Source organism: Hermetia illucens, chromosome 3 (genome assembly GCF_905115235.1).
Source record: "Hermetia illucens chromosome 3, iHerIll2.2.curated.20191125, whole genome shotgun sequence".
NCBI classification, from domain to species: Eukaryota; Metazoa; Arthropoda; class Insecta; order Diptera; family Stratiomyidae; genus Hermetia; species Hermetia illucens.
The window spans coordinates 73,413,642-73,433,615 of NC_051851.1; the positions used below are offsets into that span (position 1 = coordinate 73,413,642).

At 43.8% G+C, this 19,974-nt stretch overlaps 1 protein-coding gene across 1 annotated transcript; it reads left to right on the forward strand.

Annotated features, from left to right (window-relative positions):
* The first annotated feature begins 14,027 nt into the window (after nucleotides 1-14,027).
* LOC119653133 (testicular acid phosphatase homolog) lies at nucleotides 14,028-15,749 on the forward strand. Its single transcript, XM_038057662.1, has 6 exons — nucleotides 14,028-14,298; nucleotides 14,351-14,446; nucleotides 14,523-14,747; nucleotides 14,804-14,956; nucleotides 15,015-15,407; nucleotides 15,490-15,749. The coding sequence occupies exons 1-6, from the start codon at nucleotides 14,155-14,157 to the stop codon at nucleotides 15,634-15,636; spliced, it is 1,158 nt and encodes a 385-aa protein (XP_037913590.1). The 5' UTR covers nucleotides 14,028-14,154; the 3' UTR covers nucleotides 15,637-15,749.
* The last annotated feature ends 4,225 nt before the right edge of the window (nucleotides 15,750-19,974 follow it).

The following is a 19,974-nucleotide window of genomic DNA, read 5'->3' on the forward strand; positions in this document are numbered from 1 at the left end:
ACTACTTTCCCTTGTGTGAGAGTATATTTTCGGATAAACTTTGGAAAGCGTTGTCAGCTAGGTTCTTGGTTGCAGCGAGATTGGACATCTTTAGGCAAGTTGCGGTTGCTGCAATCTAATCGGCCAATGGTAACTTCTCCACAGACGTGCAATCTCGCTGCAATCAACAAATTGCTTAATAAATTGGTCGCATGTCTGCAGCTAATATTAAGCCGGCTCAATCCATTTGCCGCAAGCCACCGGGAACCAAAGGCAGAGCTTCCTTCAAGATTCATTTAAGATTAATGGCAGTCTTAATGGAATCTGAGCGGAATACCGACGATGATTCTAAATTTCTCTATATGAAGCTTGGAGAAAGTACGAGCGCTTAAACATTCTTAAGGTTTTGTGTAAAACAAAAACCTTACTGAAATCGGTTTACTGTCTGTCCGTCTGTCCGTGGAAATCTTCAAAAGGCTCTGGCCTGGGCCCGCCAAAGAGTGGGATTTTTACTAAAACCACCCTCGACACCCTTAGGGATGTTCTTCTGAAAACTGCACTCAATTTATGTGTATTGCCTAAAACCTGCAGTGCTTTCTCCCAAGCTGGGATTGCATACAGCACGATAGAGCTCACCACCCTGGCTATGAGCAGCCTGCAAGTATGCCGCGGGCCTCCTACTTTCGGCATCAGCCTTGCCAGAGCAATACTCGTGGTGGATGCTCTTTTACAAGTATGCTCTATGTGCTGCTTAAAATTAAGTCCCTCCGTCTATCAGCACCCCCAAGTATTTGATGACCGGCTTGGAAGTGATGATCGGATTCCCGATTCTAACGCAGGCGTAATTTCTTTTGCAGCGCTTAGTGATGAGGACCGCTTCCGTCTTTTCCTCCACGAGTGCCAGCCCAGCACTCCCCAACCAAGCCTTAACAACACTGATTGCTTCGCTTGAGTACAAATCAGCATCCTCGAGATGCTTTGCGACCACAGCCAGTGCTATGTCATCGGCGTAACTCACCACCGTGGCCTTCTCTGGAGCCGGAATGTTAAGCACATCATTGTACATGATATTCCACAGTAGTGGGCCCAGTACAGAGCCTTGTGGGACACCCGCGGAGACAACGTACTCCTTGGGTCCATTATCGGTATTATACCACAATGTTCGCTCATGCAGATAGCTATCTATAATAGCGGCGAGGTAGGTGGGAACACCAATCGTCGCCGGAGACTTTCGTATAAGGCTCCAATTGGCTGAATTGAATGCATTCCTCACATCCATGGTGACCACCACACAATATTTGCTGGTAGAACCCCTTCCGTGAATTGCATTATCGGCCAAGCCAGTAACCATTTTGATGGCATCAATGGTTGATCTGGTTTTGCGGAACCCATACTGCCTATCTGAAAGGCCGCCTTGGCTCTCGATGACTGGGAGTAGTCTATTACAAATAACATTTTCCCCATAAAGTCGATGGTAAACGACCAAAAGGCAGACCTAAGCAACGGTGGCTTGATACGCTGGATGGGGATTTGAATGCCTCGAGATTGCACCCAGATCAGGCATTCGATAGAGCCAAATGGCGAAGCCGATCACGACGAGCCGACCCCGCTTGTGAACGGGACAAAGGCTGAAGAAAAAGAAAGAACATTTTCCCCATAGTGTCTAGAAGACATATGGGTCTGTAGGAGGACGGTTCCCCTGGCGGTTTGCCAGCCCTAGGTAGCAACACCAGCTTCTGCCGCTTCCACGTCGCTGGAAAGATACCCTCGGACATGCACGTTTCGAACAGCTGGTGACTGGTGGAATCGGCGTCACATTCAGGGGACGCTGGAAAATGTTAATACCCCGCTCTTGCTGGGGAAATAACCCTTGGATTATTTTCAACAAGAGCATAGGGCACGTGATCTGGGGAGATGATCGGCCTCTGAATCGCCCTGTCACGATTTTATAGGCCACACGGATTTATGTCCGCTTCTAAACAGAGCTCCTTGAAACATTCCCTCTTACTCCGGATGGCGAGTTAGAGGTTCTTGCGAGCTTGCCTATAGGCATGCCCCTTTTGCCCCTGATCGATCCTACCTATTGCCCTCTGAGCAGTTCGGCTCTGTGGCAAATCGATTGAAGGCTGCCAAGTTCACTATACCACCAATAATTGGGTCTTCTAGTGGAGAATGAGCATCCTCTAGGCATCGACGCATCACATGCCTTGGAGATGCTTTGTGTAACATGGAGAGCTCTATCCGTCGAGGTGACTGCTTTACTAGGCAGATCCAGCCACACCTCCATGAATGTTTGCTCATCCATCGCTTTTGCCATCCTGGTGTTCTTTTGGATTTCATCTTCCGGGTTGCACATCTCCTGCCTTGTGGCTCCGTCCTTACTTCAAAGGTGATTGCTTCGTGGTCGCTATACGTGAAGTCCTCGCTAACTTGCCAGGACATGCCACGTACCAGCACAGAGCTGACAAAAGTCAGATCTACAATTGAACCAGTTCCCCTTTTCCGATAAGTGTTTACATCGCCTTCGTTCGCCAGAACTACATCTAACTGGGCAAATGCTTCGAATAAGCACCGCCCCCTTGCATTAGTCTCTTTGCTGCCCCTCTCGATAACCCACGTATTAAAATCACCGGCTATCACCTTTGGACCTCGTCCCCTTGCGTCGTGAACAAGATCATCTAACAGTTCTTCAAACTCAGGAAATGTGAGGCTCGGTGGAGCGTAGCAACTGTATACGAATATGCCGCTTATTTTCGCCCACACAAAGCCACTAGCCGCCTGACGCATACTGTATTATATGGCTTGACGACCGCACGCCCATATCGCCGCTCCACCAGTCGAATCTGTGACCCATTCACCACCGTCAAGATTTCTGTAGTGTTCACTAATGACAGCAATCCCCATCGCGGATTCGTAAGTGGTCTGCGCAAACAAATCTTGTGCGACCCTGCAATGATTAAGATTTATTTGTATTAACCTCATTTTATCACTGCAGTTAACGCCTTCCTAAATTCTGGGCATTTGCCACTTCCGGCAATATTCCGGTTATCCTTTCCCTCCTTTTCTTCGCACAGAATGCATTTGGGATCTCTATTGTATTCTTGGCAATATGTCCTTTTTCCCCACACCTTCGACATTGATCGGACCGATCGATGCCGCTAGTGCATGCCTTCGCGAAGCACCTTTTTAAAGAGATCTGTTCCCTTAGTCGGTAAGCAACCCATCCAATCCGAACCTTCCCCACGGCCAACAATTTCTGCGCTGACTCCACTGGCAGTCGCATTGTGGCCGTTTGAGTACCGCCATAAGCTTTTCTTAGGCTCACAATAGATTCTTCCCTGAATTCTTCCAACTTGAATTGTTCTCTCAAGGCAGTGCAGATCTCTTCTCTGGATGTTACCTCATCGAGATTCTTGCACTGGATATAGATCTCATGTTTTTGGAAACGAACCGCGACATTCTCCCCAAGTGAGTTTAAAACTTGGTTACGAAAGCCGTCAGTTTTCCCCACGCCTGATTTTTTTCAGTTCAAACATGAGATCCCCTTTCTGGGTCCTCCGGAATTTGCTGACATTTGCGCCTAGGTCTTTTAGGTCGGGGTCAGATTTCACCTTCTTCAGTATCTCCGCATACGTTAGATGTCCTTTGCTGGAGATTACAATTGCCTCCGGGCGAATTCGCATCTTTGGTTTCTTGTCTCTTTTCTTGTTCACGATCTTAGTCCAACCACCGCTGTTATTTTCTCTTGGTTTCGTTTCGCTAGCCGACGTTCCTACTTTGGGCACTTTGGGCCCTTCAGAACTTTTAGTTCCGTTTGTTGCACTGGTCGAGCCTCCTTTCTTCCTTTTTGGTGCCTGTTGATTCACCAAAGCTTCGCCCTCTTTGTCCCGCACTCGCTTACTTGATCGAAGATCGGTGACCTTCTGCTTTGGTGTCACTTGGGTCGCCTGTGACACTGTTGGGGCTGGAATATCCGGCTTTTCCTTAGACTTTCTTACTTCTTCCTGGGACCTACTGTAAGGCACCCTGATGGCTCTCACCATGTTCTTAATGGCTTGGTGCACGTTGTGCTTGTCCTTGATGAATTCGAGCAGCTCAACTATTTTAGTCCCAAGCTGCATAAAAGGTAGTTCTTATGGGTCAGGGCTCTGTTCTCGGCGAGTCCCGGCCAGACCACTCCTTTTACCGACTCCTTCACCTTTTCCAGTTGCTGAGCTCCCATGAGCTTTCTCTTTTGCCGGCTTTGATATTGGAGGGGATCGTAAAATTGATGAGCTTCTCCTGAATGGATCAATTTGCTGCTGCTGGAGTACCGCATGATCAAATCCGATGGGTGTCGAAATCACCTTTTTTGGCCAGCTATCTCCATCTCCTTTTAGCCAATCATTCTTTGTCTTTGCAATTGGTGATCTTGGTAGAGTTGTGCTTCGTTTGAACACCTCCTTCTCCAAATCTAAAACACTTGTAGTATTAGATGCAACGGTGGCCAAGTTGTCCACTATCGAGGCACTGCAGTCGAGGGATATCGACGACCGGGAACCCGCTTGCTCACTCCCAAAAGTCGCCGGTACTGGGGTGCCGAGCCTCTGCACCGTAACTTTACTCCTTCTCAAGTCGTCCATCTTGGTTTTATTTTCTGGGTATCCTTCCCATAGCCATTTTGGTCCGCGCACCAGAGATGAGCAAACACTAGCCCATGCACAGTCAGAAAAGAAAAGTGCATGAACACATATTTACACATGAATAGGTATGCCCCAATCCACCAGCTGGGGTCGCGCCTGATGGGAGATCTGGCGACTCCTCACAGGACTGTCTGTCCGTCTGTCCGCCTGTCTGCGTGTCTGCCTATCTGTTCGTTACACGCATTTTTCTCCGAGACTGTAGCAGCGATTGACCCCAAATTTAGTGGACAGGTGGGAACTGTGAACGCTCACGCATACAGTGAGTTACATTCTGTTAAGTTAAATTGAAATATAGTCATGTGGGATATTAAATAAAAGGTATCGATTAGTACTTTCCGAAGCTGGTCTTCGTTTTGACATTCGGTGGAAAGGCGTGGAGTTCAGGGGGTCGAAAATGACCATTTATTTAACGGGACCATTTTCAGAAACTGCCCAATGGAAAAATCTGAAAAAAAAAATCAGGACGCTCCCACTATATAGTGGCTAGGCTCCGAAATACCCTCCATACCTTCAACTAAAATTAATAATACAAGGTGCGGCAGCATAACTTCCCTTTTTCAAAACTCAATAAAAACTATTGTATGCATCGGAAAATATTTATTTATTTTTTATAATGTAGGTACATGTCTAAAGTTTTTATTTACATTGTTTTGAAGATCAAATCTGTTAGGTGACGTCCCCCATTCTCCATACATTGCGTAAACCGATTTCTGGCGTTTGTCATGACTCTTGTTAGCATAGCAGGTGTTATGTTGGCAATTTCTTCTTGGATGTTGGTCTTCAAATCTCGTAGGGTTCTTAGACGGTTCACATAAACACGGGATTTCAAAAAACCCCATAGAAAAAAATCACAAGGGGACAGATCGGGTGAGCGTGCCGGCCATTCCAAATCGCCTCTAATTGAGATAAGGCGCTCTGGAAAGTGTTCCCTCAAAACAGCCATAGATGCTCTTGAAGTGTGTGCTGTTGCACCGTCTTGTTGGAACCAAGTGTCCCCCAAATCCAAATTTGTTTACATACCGGTCCGAATTCACTGTCACTGTAACCTCATTTTCCTCAAAAAACCAGGGACCAATAATTCCAGCTGAGGAAATTGCACACCACACTGTGACTTTGGGTGAATGCAAAGGCTTTTGATGCAATTCTCAAGGGTTGGTGTCAGCCCAGTAGTGCATGTTTTGCTTGTTAACCGACCCACACAAATGAAAATGGGCTTCATCGCTAAAAAAAACTATAGCACCCTCGGGAACGACATCAAGAAGAAGCTCACACACGTTCATCCGAGAATTGAAGTCACGTTCTGAAAGTTCCTGCACTATCGCCATCTTATAGGGATGAAAATGAAGATCATCACGAAGAATTCTTCTCACAGAACGATCGGATAGTCCAAGGGCAGATGCGTGTTTGCGCGCAGAACGCCGTGGCGATCGCAACATTGACGCTCTCACTGCTTCAATGTTCTCAGGTGATCTAACGGGCGAGGGACTCCAGTTCTTCCTTTTGTCGCACTTGCAGTTTGTCTGAATATAGTGACCCATGTAACAATTGATTTGCGGTCTGGGACGGGAGCCAACGGGGCTAAATTAAAGCGATTCAGAAATGCACGCTGTATTGCAATAACCGAACATCCGCTTGAAAAGTAAATCTCAACGGCAAAGGCACGCTCCTCACTATTCCAACGCATGATGGCGACTGAACCGTGTCGGGACAAAACTTTACAGTATCCCCTCTTGAACGAGACCACTAGCGCTCCGCTATGACATCAACTAACTGAGTGGCGCGCATTTTAAAAAAGGAAGTTATGCTGCCGCACACTGTAGTATATTACTAAAATTTTCAATAATTGGCTGCAGAACCCCCCCTTAAGTTCATCATAGCAAGACTAAATTTTGCAGCAATGTAGGCTAACATATAGAGCTTAATCCTAATGGTAGAAATCGCACAATTAATAACAAAGTTATAATAGATCAAATTAGCCACTTCTTTGGAAATTCAAAATTTTGAATGTCAATATAACCAGAAAGTAGATATTCTCGCTGGCTATGATTGGTTTCCGGAATGTGTACAAGCTCCTCGGTAACGGTAGTAAGGCCGCTCAGAATGGTCGCTTCCTCCAATCCCAGCAGGAATTTCAGCGATATAAAGTGGACATTTTGGGTCTGAGCGAAGTAAGATAGTGGGACTCTGGAGAGTACTCCTGTCCCTCTTGCGGCAATGTGCTTTCGTACTCTGGAAAGCCAAGTGTTAGCAGACGTGAATCCGATGTCGGGTTGCTTCTGACAACTACAGAAAGGCGGCTTCTCCTGACATAGGAGTCAGTTTCTGACGAACTTCTAACTACAAGATTCCTGTGTAGGTTAAGGAGCATCACAATTGTACAATGCTACGCACAAACGGAAATTTCAAATATATTGGAGAAGGATGATTTCTACGAGCAATTGAACGCAGTTCAGGGGAGGCTTCCTAAATGTGACTTTGTGATCGTGATGGATGATCTGAATGCTAATGTGGGATCTGACAACACCTTCCTCGGACATGTGATGGGGAAACATAGTCTTGGCGACAGCATAGGAAACAGTATGAGATTCTTGGTTGGTTCGAGCTCAGAGGCGGCCATATGGTCATATGAGTTTCAATTGGCCGACGCCATACGTACAAACAAATTGACCACTTCTTGATTAGCATTAGATTTAGGAATTGTCTGTTGGATATGCGTTACAAGAGAGGTGCTGACAGAGGGATCTGATGGTTCGCTTGTGTATTGTCTACGCTATTTCTCGCAGGGTTGTAGAGCTAAGTTCAATATTGACCATTTGACCTAGCTATCACTCAATAATGGAAGAGCTATCTTGCTGATCGAGAGACAGATCTACTGAGTAACACGTTCTTTTCTTGTCATAAAATCTGGCTGTCTGTCGATCATGAGAAAACTTGCATGTGGTCGCAAATCTTTCGATGGTCCTGTGGAGGATATCAACGGTCAACTTCTTATCCAAGATGATATCGAACTGAAAAGGTAGGAAGAACAATTCACCATGGTTGAGGTTCCTCCTCCTGTGGACCCAACCGCTTTGAGGTCTCCCAGCAGAGTTAACTATCGCTGCACTTGCAGTTACTATGGATCTACTCTACTACTCTTCTCTCAGTTTGAGGGATATGTTCGTGTTTTCTGCCGTTGCAAAAATAATAGCTTAAATACTCCTGGAACGCATCAAAAAACATCTCGAGTCCGGCAGTTTTGCATCTTGCCACCGATATTATTTGTTTTTTATCGGTGACGTTCTTCATGCTGCCTTAATCGAAGGACGTGGAGGAGTTGAATGGACAATGACATCTTTCCTGAATTACTTCGACTACGCTGATGACATGCTGCTTGCTCTCTCACCGGGCCATGAACCTTGGCCAAATGGCTCCGCATTTGGATTTGGAAAAGGAGGAGTAAATATAAATACCAATGAAGCCAAGATTCTGGCGGGTGATCGCGAGCATCGGAGGTACCGATCAATTTAAGTATCTAGGAAGCATGATTTGTGCGGGTGAAGGCACCGAACTGGATGTTTCCCGACGCATTAACAGCGTTAAACCCGCTTTCACAGACCTGTCTAGAATCTAGAAAAGCAGTTATTCCAACATCAAGATCAAGTTGAGACTGTTCCGTGCTAATGTTCTTTTTGTGTTGCTATGTGGGAGTAGGACATGGAAAGTGAACTCCACTGTTACTCAAAAAGTCCAAGTTCCCACGAGTATTAGGGAAGCAGTAAACTCTGCAAAAGAGCCCCAATGTTACAGCGTTCCATTGTTACCTTCAAAGGTTGGGAAGGTATTTGGAGGGGAGTCGTTTAGAGACAGTGTACGTATCGATTCATTCACCCCGGAAAGAGTTTAGAAAGACGAGCACAGACGGAAACGTTCTGCTTATCCGCGGCTACTCCTTTGCAAAATTATTTTGCGATATTTATAGCTGTCACGCGCCTGGGCGCATGCAGCCCTATGTTTGCAACTCAGGTCGGGATTAACCTGGTACGATAGGAGGATTAATTTAATTTTCCTATATTTTTAATATTGGTTTCAAACTTTTGGCCATCGGTGTGTGTATGTATATCTTCTGGTTTGGAAGTGCATAAAGAAATATGTGCGAATGGGTGAACGTACACTGAAAGTTCCTCCCACACCAAAAACATAAAACCTTTCATGCCTAAAGCGTCCAGTTTCCTGTTTCCGGGATTGTTTATTATTTCTTCAGTTCTAACTTCGTTTGCGGTTTCCACTGGGTTCCCGCAACCTCCGTTGATTTGTATTTCAGGTTCGCATCGGTTAAGGGGGTCATCCAGTGTGAAGGCCGTTTTTTGCCTTTTTTTGAAAAATTATTTTAGAGGACTGGATAAAGATAGATACATGATTTTTTCACTATATATATGTTTATTTATATCTCTAGTATATGTGATAAATTTTTCAGCTTGATATCGTAGCTAGTTTTCGGAATACGTGTCAATTTATGCACCCATCTCCAACAAAAGGTGTTTTTGTGCTGCCACGCTGGAGGGCGCTGTGTTCATCTGAGGAAAAAAAACTAAACGGCATTTTAATGTGGACACTATTCCACGGTCCGCAAACTAGGATAATTAGAAAATATTAAAAGGTAAATTTTTGATGGGTTTTTAAACTTAATTTTTTGGATTTTGGTGTTTTTTTACGGTTTTTTTTATGAATAAAAAAAACGACCCTTACGATTGCAATTATCCTAGTTTGCGGACCGTAGATAGATAGATATGTATTAAAGAAGTCGTAAAAATTTCAAAGAATTAGGTTGGATAGATTTTGAGCTGTGGTCGCAGCCGATTTTCAAGATGCAGTTTCGAGAAAAACGCATTTGAAAATTTAAATGCGATTATCAACAGTAAAATTTTAACTCACCATTAATCTGCTATACCTGGTCCATAGAGAGCACCCTCCGTTTCTTCAGAAAAGTCTTGTAAGACCGATTGTTGCTCTCTGGTTTCAATTCTGGCTCTGCTCTGCTTCGCGCTTCATTACGGCGGCCGACATAAACCTGACATATGTGACCAACTTGATATCCCATTGTCACTAGGATTTTGAGAATGCCATGTCATGCCATGCCTTCATTGAAAATAATTACAGCCAGAAAAGTGGCTATTTCTACGACCTTGGCCCCAAAATGAAGGTGTTTAGGAGCGAAAGTCCAGATCAATGTATTTAACGACTCATTGTTATTCTGAGTCTCTGCTCCTAAGCATCTGTTCAAGAGATCATCCCGTGACAAATCTTCGTAACTCTTCTTCTTCTCTTCTTGAACTTCTTCAGTCAAAGGTGCTTTCTCGTGGTAGAAACTATTCAGTTCTCCTTTAGCTTCCGCTTTGCGCCATTTGCACCAACCGTCCTCGCCTGCTGGACAATTTTGATGCTGAGGATTTTCGCCTGTAGAACATTTATGGAAGAAAGTTGCCCAAATTTCTTGCATCATTCCTTCTATCGAATTTGCGTGTCGACGAATAGCTAGCCTAAAACATGTAGTGAGGTCATTAATAATCTTATCAGTAAGTTTTCCAGCCCCTTTTCCACCAAAGCCTTTGTGATTCTTCTTTGCATTCCTAAGCCGCGTTCCCATTCTTTTCTCGACATGTCCTATGCATTTCTTTTTTACTACTACGTATATTTTATTATTTGCAGAAATTTGCAGAAATACCTGAGAAAACTCCAGCTAAATCCAATATACAATATACAAAGCTTGTCGCAATTGGAACACCCATGAACATGGTTTCTTTCCTGATGTTGATGCGAAGTCCTTTTTCTTCTCTGATAAGTATCGATTCCCATGAAATACTCGTTTTTTAGTGCGAGCATGACGTTGAACGTTAAAGCGATCTCCCTTCGTACGATCCATTTAAAAAAATCACTGAACACACAAACAGCACAATACTTACAACAAAATACAACTGAGTATAGCTTGAAATCCTTTCAAGCAGCAAATAAGTTTAGACAATTGATTTTCAATTCAATTCAATTTATTCAAATAGTGACTTACAACTAGACAATGGTTACTTAATGCTGGCTTAAATAATGGCTAATTGATCTTAACTCTATCAAACGGGTGACTATTACATTGTTTGGCCAACCCGACCTTCTCTATAATTTACTTTACTTAGTATATAATTTTTTACATACATGGATCTTGACAATTGTTGTATAATCTTGACTTTTCAATACTGCGCCTGCACTAAAGGCGCGAGAAGGTTGAAATTTACTTACTTAACCTAACTTATTTTAACTTAATCTAGCTTAATCTAATATATACAATGAGCACTTACAATTTACTGTGCTTAGCCCCTATCCACTCCTACCAGGCAGGGAGTTTCAAAAAGGGTGCGGATTTTCGGTCTGTGGTATGAACTCACGATTTGGCAGAGCCTTAAGAATGTGGCCAATGGGGAGGTTTTACCCTGTTGGTAGAAATGCCGAATTAATGGGTTGGGGTGGTCCTCCGTTCTTTCGAAGAACCTTTCCATTATTGTGAGAACGTGTTCTCGAAGTGGTTTGACTTTGGTTCGCCTGTACACTTCGGCGTTTTTGCCCATCTTTTTGGTTTTCCAGTTATAAGACAAGCCTGTGCAATGTCTAAGGATTCGGCGTTCGAATGACTCGCATTTTGCCATGGCTTGGTTAGAGCATGAGATCCAAATTGGTGCTCCGTAACAGGTAACGGGTCTAATCAGGGTCTTATACAGTGTCAGTTTGGTTTTGGTGCTGAGACCTACTGTCATGCGAAGAAGAGAGTAGATGCGACTGACTGCACCGCGTGCCTTGCTGATAGCGAGCTGGAGGTGGGGTTTGAACTTGAGGAGTTAATGCAGGGTTGCTCCCAAGTATTTGATCGAACTAGATCTGCTCACTGTGGTGTTCCCGATTCTCATTTTCAAGCGTTTAGCTTTCCTGTGGATGCCTCTAGAACCTACGTATTTAAATTTTCTCCCAAAATTGCAGATTTGCGTTTTTCCCTCATTTATCTTGATTCCCCAACTACGGTAGTACCTGCAGAGGACTATAATGTAGTTCTCAACCGCTTTGGCTGCCCTGTTGGGGTGGAGGTTTGAAGCGAAGATAAGCGTATCATCGGCGAATTGGATGAAGTCAACGCCTTCATCGGGGATCGGAATGTCAGCCGTGAAGATGTTATAGAAAGTTGGCCCAGAAATGGATCCTTGCGGTACACTCGACGTTACCGGCAAGAGATCGGAGAATTCATTCCCAACGCTGACATAAAAGTGCCTATCTTCGAAAAAAATTAACGCAAGTCTAATTATCGGGACTGGGAATTCATTGTCTATTAATTTGTATATAAGTCCGTTTACCCACACGGAGTCGAAGGCCTTTTCTAAATCTAACGCACATGCTACTGTGGGTTTGTTGTTGACGTTAAGTCTTGAGACAACAGTGTCGTGAAGGTAGCTCAGTGCGTGCTGGGTTCCGTGGTGGTCAGGGATAATTTTGTTGAGGTTGCAGTGCTGGACTAGCCCAACTGACCATGCTTTCTCAAACAGTTTGCCAAGGTTGGATAATAGAGAAATGGGTCTGAAATTGCTTGGCTCGCTGGAAATGCCTTTTTTACGGATCGCAATAATTTTTGCAACTTTCCACGTGAATGGAAAGTAGCCATTATTAATACAGTAATTGAAAACTGTTAATAAGAATTTCAATGTGGCTCTGGGCAGGTTCTTTATTACAAAGTTCATCAGGTCCGGCTGACCTTTTACCATTGAGGTTTTGGGTTAAGTCGGTGAGTTGTGGTAAACTCAGAAAATGTTGCGATTCCGTTGGCTTGACTGAGGTGTTGGTTGTACTGAATTTAGTGAGTTTCTGGGAGTTCTCAGAGACGAAGGCCTTGATTGTTGAATCAACAATCGACCATATAGTCGGGTTATTTTGAGGCGGAGGGGAATTGAGCTGAGTCTCAAAAGATTCCGCGAGAACTTGCGCTTTCCTAGCGTCACTGCAGATGTGCTCCCCGTTCTTGGAGAGAGCTATATTACGGGATTTGTGTCTGCCGATTAGCCTGTTGATATGCTGAAACATATCTGGGCCGGGCTTAATATCTACTAGTTTCCTTGTTAGTTCTTTGTTGCGGAAAATCGCCACTCTTTGCCGAATTATTGTACTCAGACAATTAATCCGGGCAAGTAATGCTTTATACTCAGCATTAACTTTATTTCCGTGTTTGTGGAAAGTACGTTTGAGTTTCCTACGCCATATTTGCCTGACTTTCATGTGGAGCATGATATCGTGAGGGACTGAGTTGTATTGTAACTCGTCGACTTTGATAAGCCTTGCGTTTCTGCGTGTAGCAGTATTAATGGCATCTGTGGCCAAGGTGATGGCTTCGTCGATCTCTATGTCCGATAGATTGAGACAATTGATTGGTTTTCCATCTTTTTATATTTATACTTGTGTTCGAATTTATAAGGCTTAGGTAAAAAACCAACAGGTAAAAAAAGATTCGATGCTGCTGCAAACTCCTTACCTGTTTAACACTGTAATTTCTGAACTTCTCGGAATATCGGAAAATCACTTTGCCCACATATTCTCCACTATATATAGATACAATTCATGCAAAAAGAAAAATCGATTTCTCCAACCCGACATACGGGATGATCGTCTTAAAGGACATGCGGCAACTGCCACGTGAGGGAGTGAAGTATCCAAAACGATCCCTCTTTATTCCCGAGCCTGACTAGGACAATCGACGGGACACTTCAATGGAACTTTCGGTATTCGTGGGCTCCACAGTAAATTTCAGCATCTTTTTAGTTTTTTGATATTACTCTGACCTCTTAGTCGACTAAGACCACCTAGCATAGTCCTATGGCCATCGTCAAACCCATCTACGGTAGTCTAAAACTACTATGAAATATATTCTAAAAGAAGCCAAATTGTTTTGACGATTTTTTGTTAATAATATAAATAATAAAATGAATTGTTTTTTTTGTGTAAATATGAGTCAACCACTGTTTGATTATAACCTTTAATCAAGAATTTGTTTTATCAAGAAAATGAATCGCATGAAAAGTCTACTTAAATTTCTTCAAATCATGCATGCTAACAACAAGGCGGAAAGAATCTTTTTCAGGCCGATTTTATCAACGCCGGAGGTGACTGCGCTCGAAACCATCAGTATCGAAAACTTATAAATTATTTTTTCGATAATATATATTATATGATATATCACTAATCTGATAATTTTATAATTATGTTATTAGACCTAATTCCATGAGTGTATGAGTGCTTCTTAAGTAGCATTATTGGATGGGAGATTCATGGGGGAGCCTAGATTACTTTTTACTATAAATTGACCGGATTTCGTCTGGAACTTCATCGGTTCTGCAGCTGTTCAACTGATTAGTGGAATCATATCAAATTCGCGACAAATTATTTACCTTTCTTTTCGTTACCACTTATCAGGCAGTTGAAGTTTTTATTCGAAATGGCTTTGACTAATTTTGCTACTCGAGATCTTGTTTTACTTAGTATTTTGATACTAAGCGGGGTGGATACTAATGGCGCAAAATCCTTGTCAGTTTATTCGCAATGTGGGAAGGGAGAATCTACATTGAAGGCTGTTTCAATGGTATTTGTTGTGTTGTATTTTGTTGTGTTCACTTCTCAGTTTTGTTTATTAGCTTTTCCGGCATGGAGATCGAGCACCCACATTGCCTTATAGATTTGATCCTTACCGTGAATATCCTTGGCCAGGTGGATACGGAGCACTATCTCAGGTATAGATTTTACTTACATTTTATGAACATTTATTTTCCATCATGCATTGAATATATTTCATTCGTCATTTATTAGAAAGGGGCTGAACAACTATATGCATCTGGATTCATAAAATCCATTCGGTATTCATCCCTCATTTCTGCTGATTGCGACACAAAAGCAGTCGATCTCGATAAAATTTTGGTTTTGAGCAGTTCCGTTCAGCGATGCGTCGATAGCGTTACGAACTTCTTAAATGGATTTGTTAGAGGCGAATGGCCCTCAAGTCTAATTAATGTCATACCAGGAGACAAGGATGAAGTAACATTTTTCAATTTTTATTGCACTCGCTTGATTTTAACTCACATTCATATCAGATGTTAGGTGTACCTGGAAAGTGGTGTCCCAAATATGGAAAGATCTTAGTAACCGGACCACCCTTAGATGACCCTGAATTCAAGAAAGTCATAGATTTCGAATCACCAGAGGGCAAAGAGTTGTTAGCATATTTGGAGGAGAACACAGGCTTTGTAAGTATAAAGAAAGAAAATTCAACCAACAACTTTGAAACATATTCCATTTCCACAGCCTGTAAGTTTTTCCAGTATCATGATGTATGTGGAGGATACTCTGTCGGTTCAAAAAGACAACAATCTTGAATTGCCTGCCTGGACTGAACCTGTTCATGAGCCATACCTCAAACCAATTAGCCATATTGTTTTCGATAGTTTCACTTCTGCGTATTTGATGAAAATACGGAGTTCGATTCTATTTAAGGACATGATGAACAGATTTGACAACTTGATAACAGGATCTGCCGACCAGAATGTTTTATTATATTCAGCACACGACGCAACTATTGCTGGAATGCTTCATTTCTTTGGGGTTCGAGATCAGATACCGGTCATGCCTGACTATGGGTCTGCACTTAACTTGGAGCTTCATGAAAATTCAGAAATAGATCATGATTATGAAGTGAAGGTAATTGATTGCATCCCTAGTAATACTAACAATAATCTGTTGATGATCACTAGCCATTATTCTAACGCTACGCATTTTTCAGTTGTTATATTTTGCATCCTACGACGACGAAAATCCCACTGAAGTGAACATTCCAAATTGCCAGACACCGTGTCCTTACAAGCAATTCAAGGCGAACATCCAGCCGAGCCTTATAGAAGAGGATTTTGACAGTGTATGCGCGAAATAATGAACTAATAGAAATTCGCTATTAACGGAAAATACACAAAAAATGTTCAGTACACTTGTGATTAGAAGCAACTTGTAAACTTCTATCCTCAATAAAGCAATCATGTGAAGAAATTATTTCTCTGATATTCTGTAATATTAATTTGAATTTTAATGTAATGTAAGTAATTTGAACTACTTATTGTAGTTGAACTGTTTCCTGGTAAAACTTCAGACATTCAATATTGTCTTGATGATTTCTATTTCATGTAATCGTCCTCAAGTAGGGTCGTAAATTCCGGACTCCTTACTTGCAAAATTTAGTGGACACTTTCATAGTTGTGAATTATAGTTCCTATATGCAGTGGAAGAAAGTCTAGAGAGGACGGCTCTTATGGCCGGGGTCATTTTGGGGGACCTATTTATCAACAGCGTCAACATAGGTTTCGATAATACTCTGGTACAGTGGTCCCGTATGGTAAAAGCAAAAAATTTCCAACGACTTTATCTAAATCCGATTGAAACGATTAAATTCTCAGTTAACAATATCAGAAAAACCATGATTGAACGGTATTATTCTTTCATTTGTTTTGTTTACTAATTTCCACCAGGCCAACAAGTGCTCCACAATGGAGGTTCCTGTGGGTTTTCCCCTATTTTTTGGTTATGTGAAACTTCTTTTGGGCAAGGAGGAAGAGTTTGATTGTTAATACATACAAGAACCAATTTAATTATAGTATTGGCGAAATTTGGTGGTCAAAGGGTAGTAGAGGTCCCAGGGCGAAACGTGGATTGGTACCCACGATGGAGCATAAAAACTGGCAAACGCCTGTTGAACCAAGACCAACAGCCCTACTACCAAACCCTACCTCCACCTATACGTGGTGATCGCTGAGATCCCTTTCTTAACGAAAGGCTGCAGACGGAGAAGAATGAAGGCGAGTTTCCCGCGCCTAAAAACGGGACAAATTGTACCAACTGGTCCTCCAGGTTGTGGGTTGGGTAGTGGGGGTAGGGCTGACAACTCTACACGGAAACTGAAGTTACCAAGCTACAACAGGAGCCTCGGACTGGACGAATAATACAACAACGAACCTGCCAAGCTGCCAAGCAGCTAACCGATACCCTGCTTCAGTATGGGGCTGATGTAACAGCGTTACAGGAGATGCGTTGGACAGGGACCGGTTTCCTGGAGAAGAGTCATTACACCATATATTACAGCGACCATTCAGTAAACCATGTGCTGGGAGTAGGTTTCTTAGTCAGTCAAAAAATGAAACCTGCTGTTATCGGCTTTGAAAACATAAGCGAACGGCTATGCACTCTGCACTTACGAGGCAAATTTAGAAATATAAGCCTCATTAACGTTCACGCCCCTACAGAGGAGACTGCAGGGTCGGACAAGGATTCCCTCTACGAGGCAGTAGAACGAATCCTCGAAGCCTGTCCCAGATATGATATCAAAATCATCATCATCAACGGCGCAACAACCGGTATCCGGTCTAGGCCTGCCTTAATAAGGAACTCCAGACATCCCGGTTTTGCGCCGAGGTCCACCAATTCGATATCCCTAAAAGCTGTCTGGCGTCCTGGCCCACGCCATCGCTCCATCTTAGGCAGGGTCTGCCTCGTCTTCTTTTCCTACCATAGATATTGCCCTTATAGACTTTCCGGGTGGGATCATCTTCATCCATACGGATTAAGTGACCCGCCCACCGTAACCTATTGAGCCGGATTTTATCCACAACCGGACGGTCATGGTATCGCTCATAGATTTCGTCATTGTGTAGGCTACGGAATCGTCCATCCTCATGTAGGGGGCCAAAAATTCTTCGGAGGATTCTTCTCTCGAACGCGGCCAAGAGTTCGCAATTTTTCTTGCTAAGAACCCAAGTTTCCGAGGAATACATGAGGACTGGCAAGATCATAGTCTTGTACAGTAAGAGCTTTGACCCTATGGTGAGACGTTTCGAGCGGAACAGTCTTTGTAAGCTGAAGTAGGCTCTGTTGGCTGACAACAACCGTGCGCGGATTTCATCATCGTAGTTGTTATCGGTTGTGATTTTCGACCCTAGATAGGAGAAATTGTCAACGGTCTCAAAGTTGTATTCCCCTATCCTTATTCTTGTTCGTGCTTGTGTTTGACCAGTGCGGTTTGATGTTGTTGGTTGATTCGTCTTCGGTGCTGACGTTGCCACCATGTATTTTGTCTTGCCTTCATTGATGTGCAGCCCAAGATCTCGCGCCGCCTGCTCGATCTGGATGAAGGCAGTTTGAACGTCTCGGGTGGTTCTTCCCATGATGTCGATATCGTCAGCATAGGCCAGTAGTTGGGTGGACTTGAAGAGGATCGTACCTCTTGCATTCACCTCAGCATCACGGATCACCTTCTCGAGGGCCAGATTAAAGAGGACGCATGATAGCGCATCCCCTTGTCGTAGACCGTTGTTGATGTCAAATGGTCTTGAGAGTGATCCTGCTGCTTTTATCTGGCCTCGCACATTGGTCAGGGTCAGCCTAGTCAGTCTTATTAATTTCGTCGGGATACCGAATTCCCCCATGGCCGTGTACAGTTTTACCCTGGCTATGCTATCATAGGCGGCTTTAAAGTCGATGAACAGATGGTGCAACTGTTGTCCATATTCCAACAGTTTTTCCATCGCCTGCCGCAGAGAGAAAATCTGATCTGTCGCTGATTTGCCTGGAGTGAAGCCTCTTTGGTATGGGCCAATGATGTTCTGGGCGTATGGGGCTATCCGGCCTAGCAAGATAGTGGAGAATATCTTATAGATGGTACTCAGCAACGTGATACCTCTATAATTGCTGCACTGTGTGATATCTCCCTTTTTATGTATGAGGCAGATTATGCCTCGCTGCCAATCGTCAGGCATTGATTCGCTGTCCCATACCTTGAGCACAAGTTGATGAACCACTTGGTGTAACTGGTCGCCTCCATATTTAACCAATTCGGCTGTAATTCCATCGGCTCCTGGCGACTTATGATTTTTTAGCCGATGAATTGCACGGACTGTTTCTCCTAAACTTGGTGGTGGCAGTATTTGTCCGTCGTCTTCAGTTGGCGGGACCTCCAACTCGCCGATGTTCTGGTTGTTCAGTAGCTCATCAAAGTACTCAACCCATCGCTCTAATATGCCCATTCTGTCGGAAATCAGATTTCCCTCTTTGTCTCGGCAGGATGAGCATCGAGGTGTATAAGGCTTCATCCTGCTGACTTGTTGGTAAAACTTCCGCGCCTGGTGCGGTTGCTCCCTGTACTTTTCTAGTTCACAGACTTGTTGGTTCTCCCAGGCCTCCTTTTTCCGTCTGTGAAGTCGCTTCTCCGCTCGACGGAGGTCGTGATAAGTCTCTGCGCGTGCCCGCGTTCTTTGAGAATGCAACATTACTCGGTATGCGGCATTCTTACGTTCCGTTGCTAGCTTACATTCATCGTCAAACCAGCCGTTCCGACTCCTTTTGCGGCTGGGGCCAAGTATATTTGTGGCCGTATCCATGATAACGTTCTTCAGGTGGTTGTGAAGATCATTAGTTGATGCTTCCTCTCCAGGTCCTCTATTGACTGCGGTTATTGCGGCATCCATTTCCCTCTTATAGGTGTCGCGGAGGGTTGTGTTGTGGATGGCTTCAGTGTTCACTCTCACCTGATTGTCAGAGGGGATTCTAGGTGGTATTGTTATTCGAGCTCGGAGCACCATGCCAACGAGATAGTGATCCGAGTCTATATTGGCCCCCCTATATGTTCTGACATTCATCAAGGCTGAGAGGTGGCGGCGTTCGATCAACACGTGGTCAATTTGGTTGAAAGTGGTCCCGTCTGGAGAGGCCCACGTATGTTTGTGGACCGCTTTCCGCGCAAACCAGGTACTTGCAACAACCATTTCGTGTGACCCTGCTAATTGAATAGTCCGCAGTCCGTTATCATTTGTTTTTTCGTGTAAGCTATGGGAGCCAACGTATCGCCTGAATACGGGCTCCTTCCCTACTTGGCTGTTAAAATCCCCAAGTATGATTTTGATATCATATCTGGGACAGGCTTCGAGGGTTCTTTCTACTGCCTCGTAGAAGGTATCCTTCTCCGACTCTGCAGTCTCCTCTGTAGGGGCGTGAACGTTTATGAGGCTTATATTTCTAAACTTGCCTCGCAAGCGCAGAGTGCATAGCCGTTCGCTTATACTTTCAAAGCCGATAACAGCAGGTTTCATTTTTTGGCTGACTAAGAAACCTACTCCGAGCACATGGTTTACTGGATGGCCGCTATAATATATGGTGTAGTGGCTCTTCTCCAGGAAACCGGTCCCTGTCCATCGCATCTCTTGCAACGCTGTTACATCAGCCCTATATT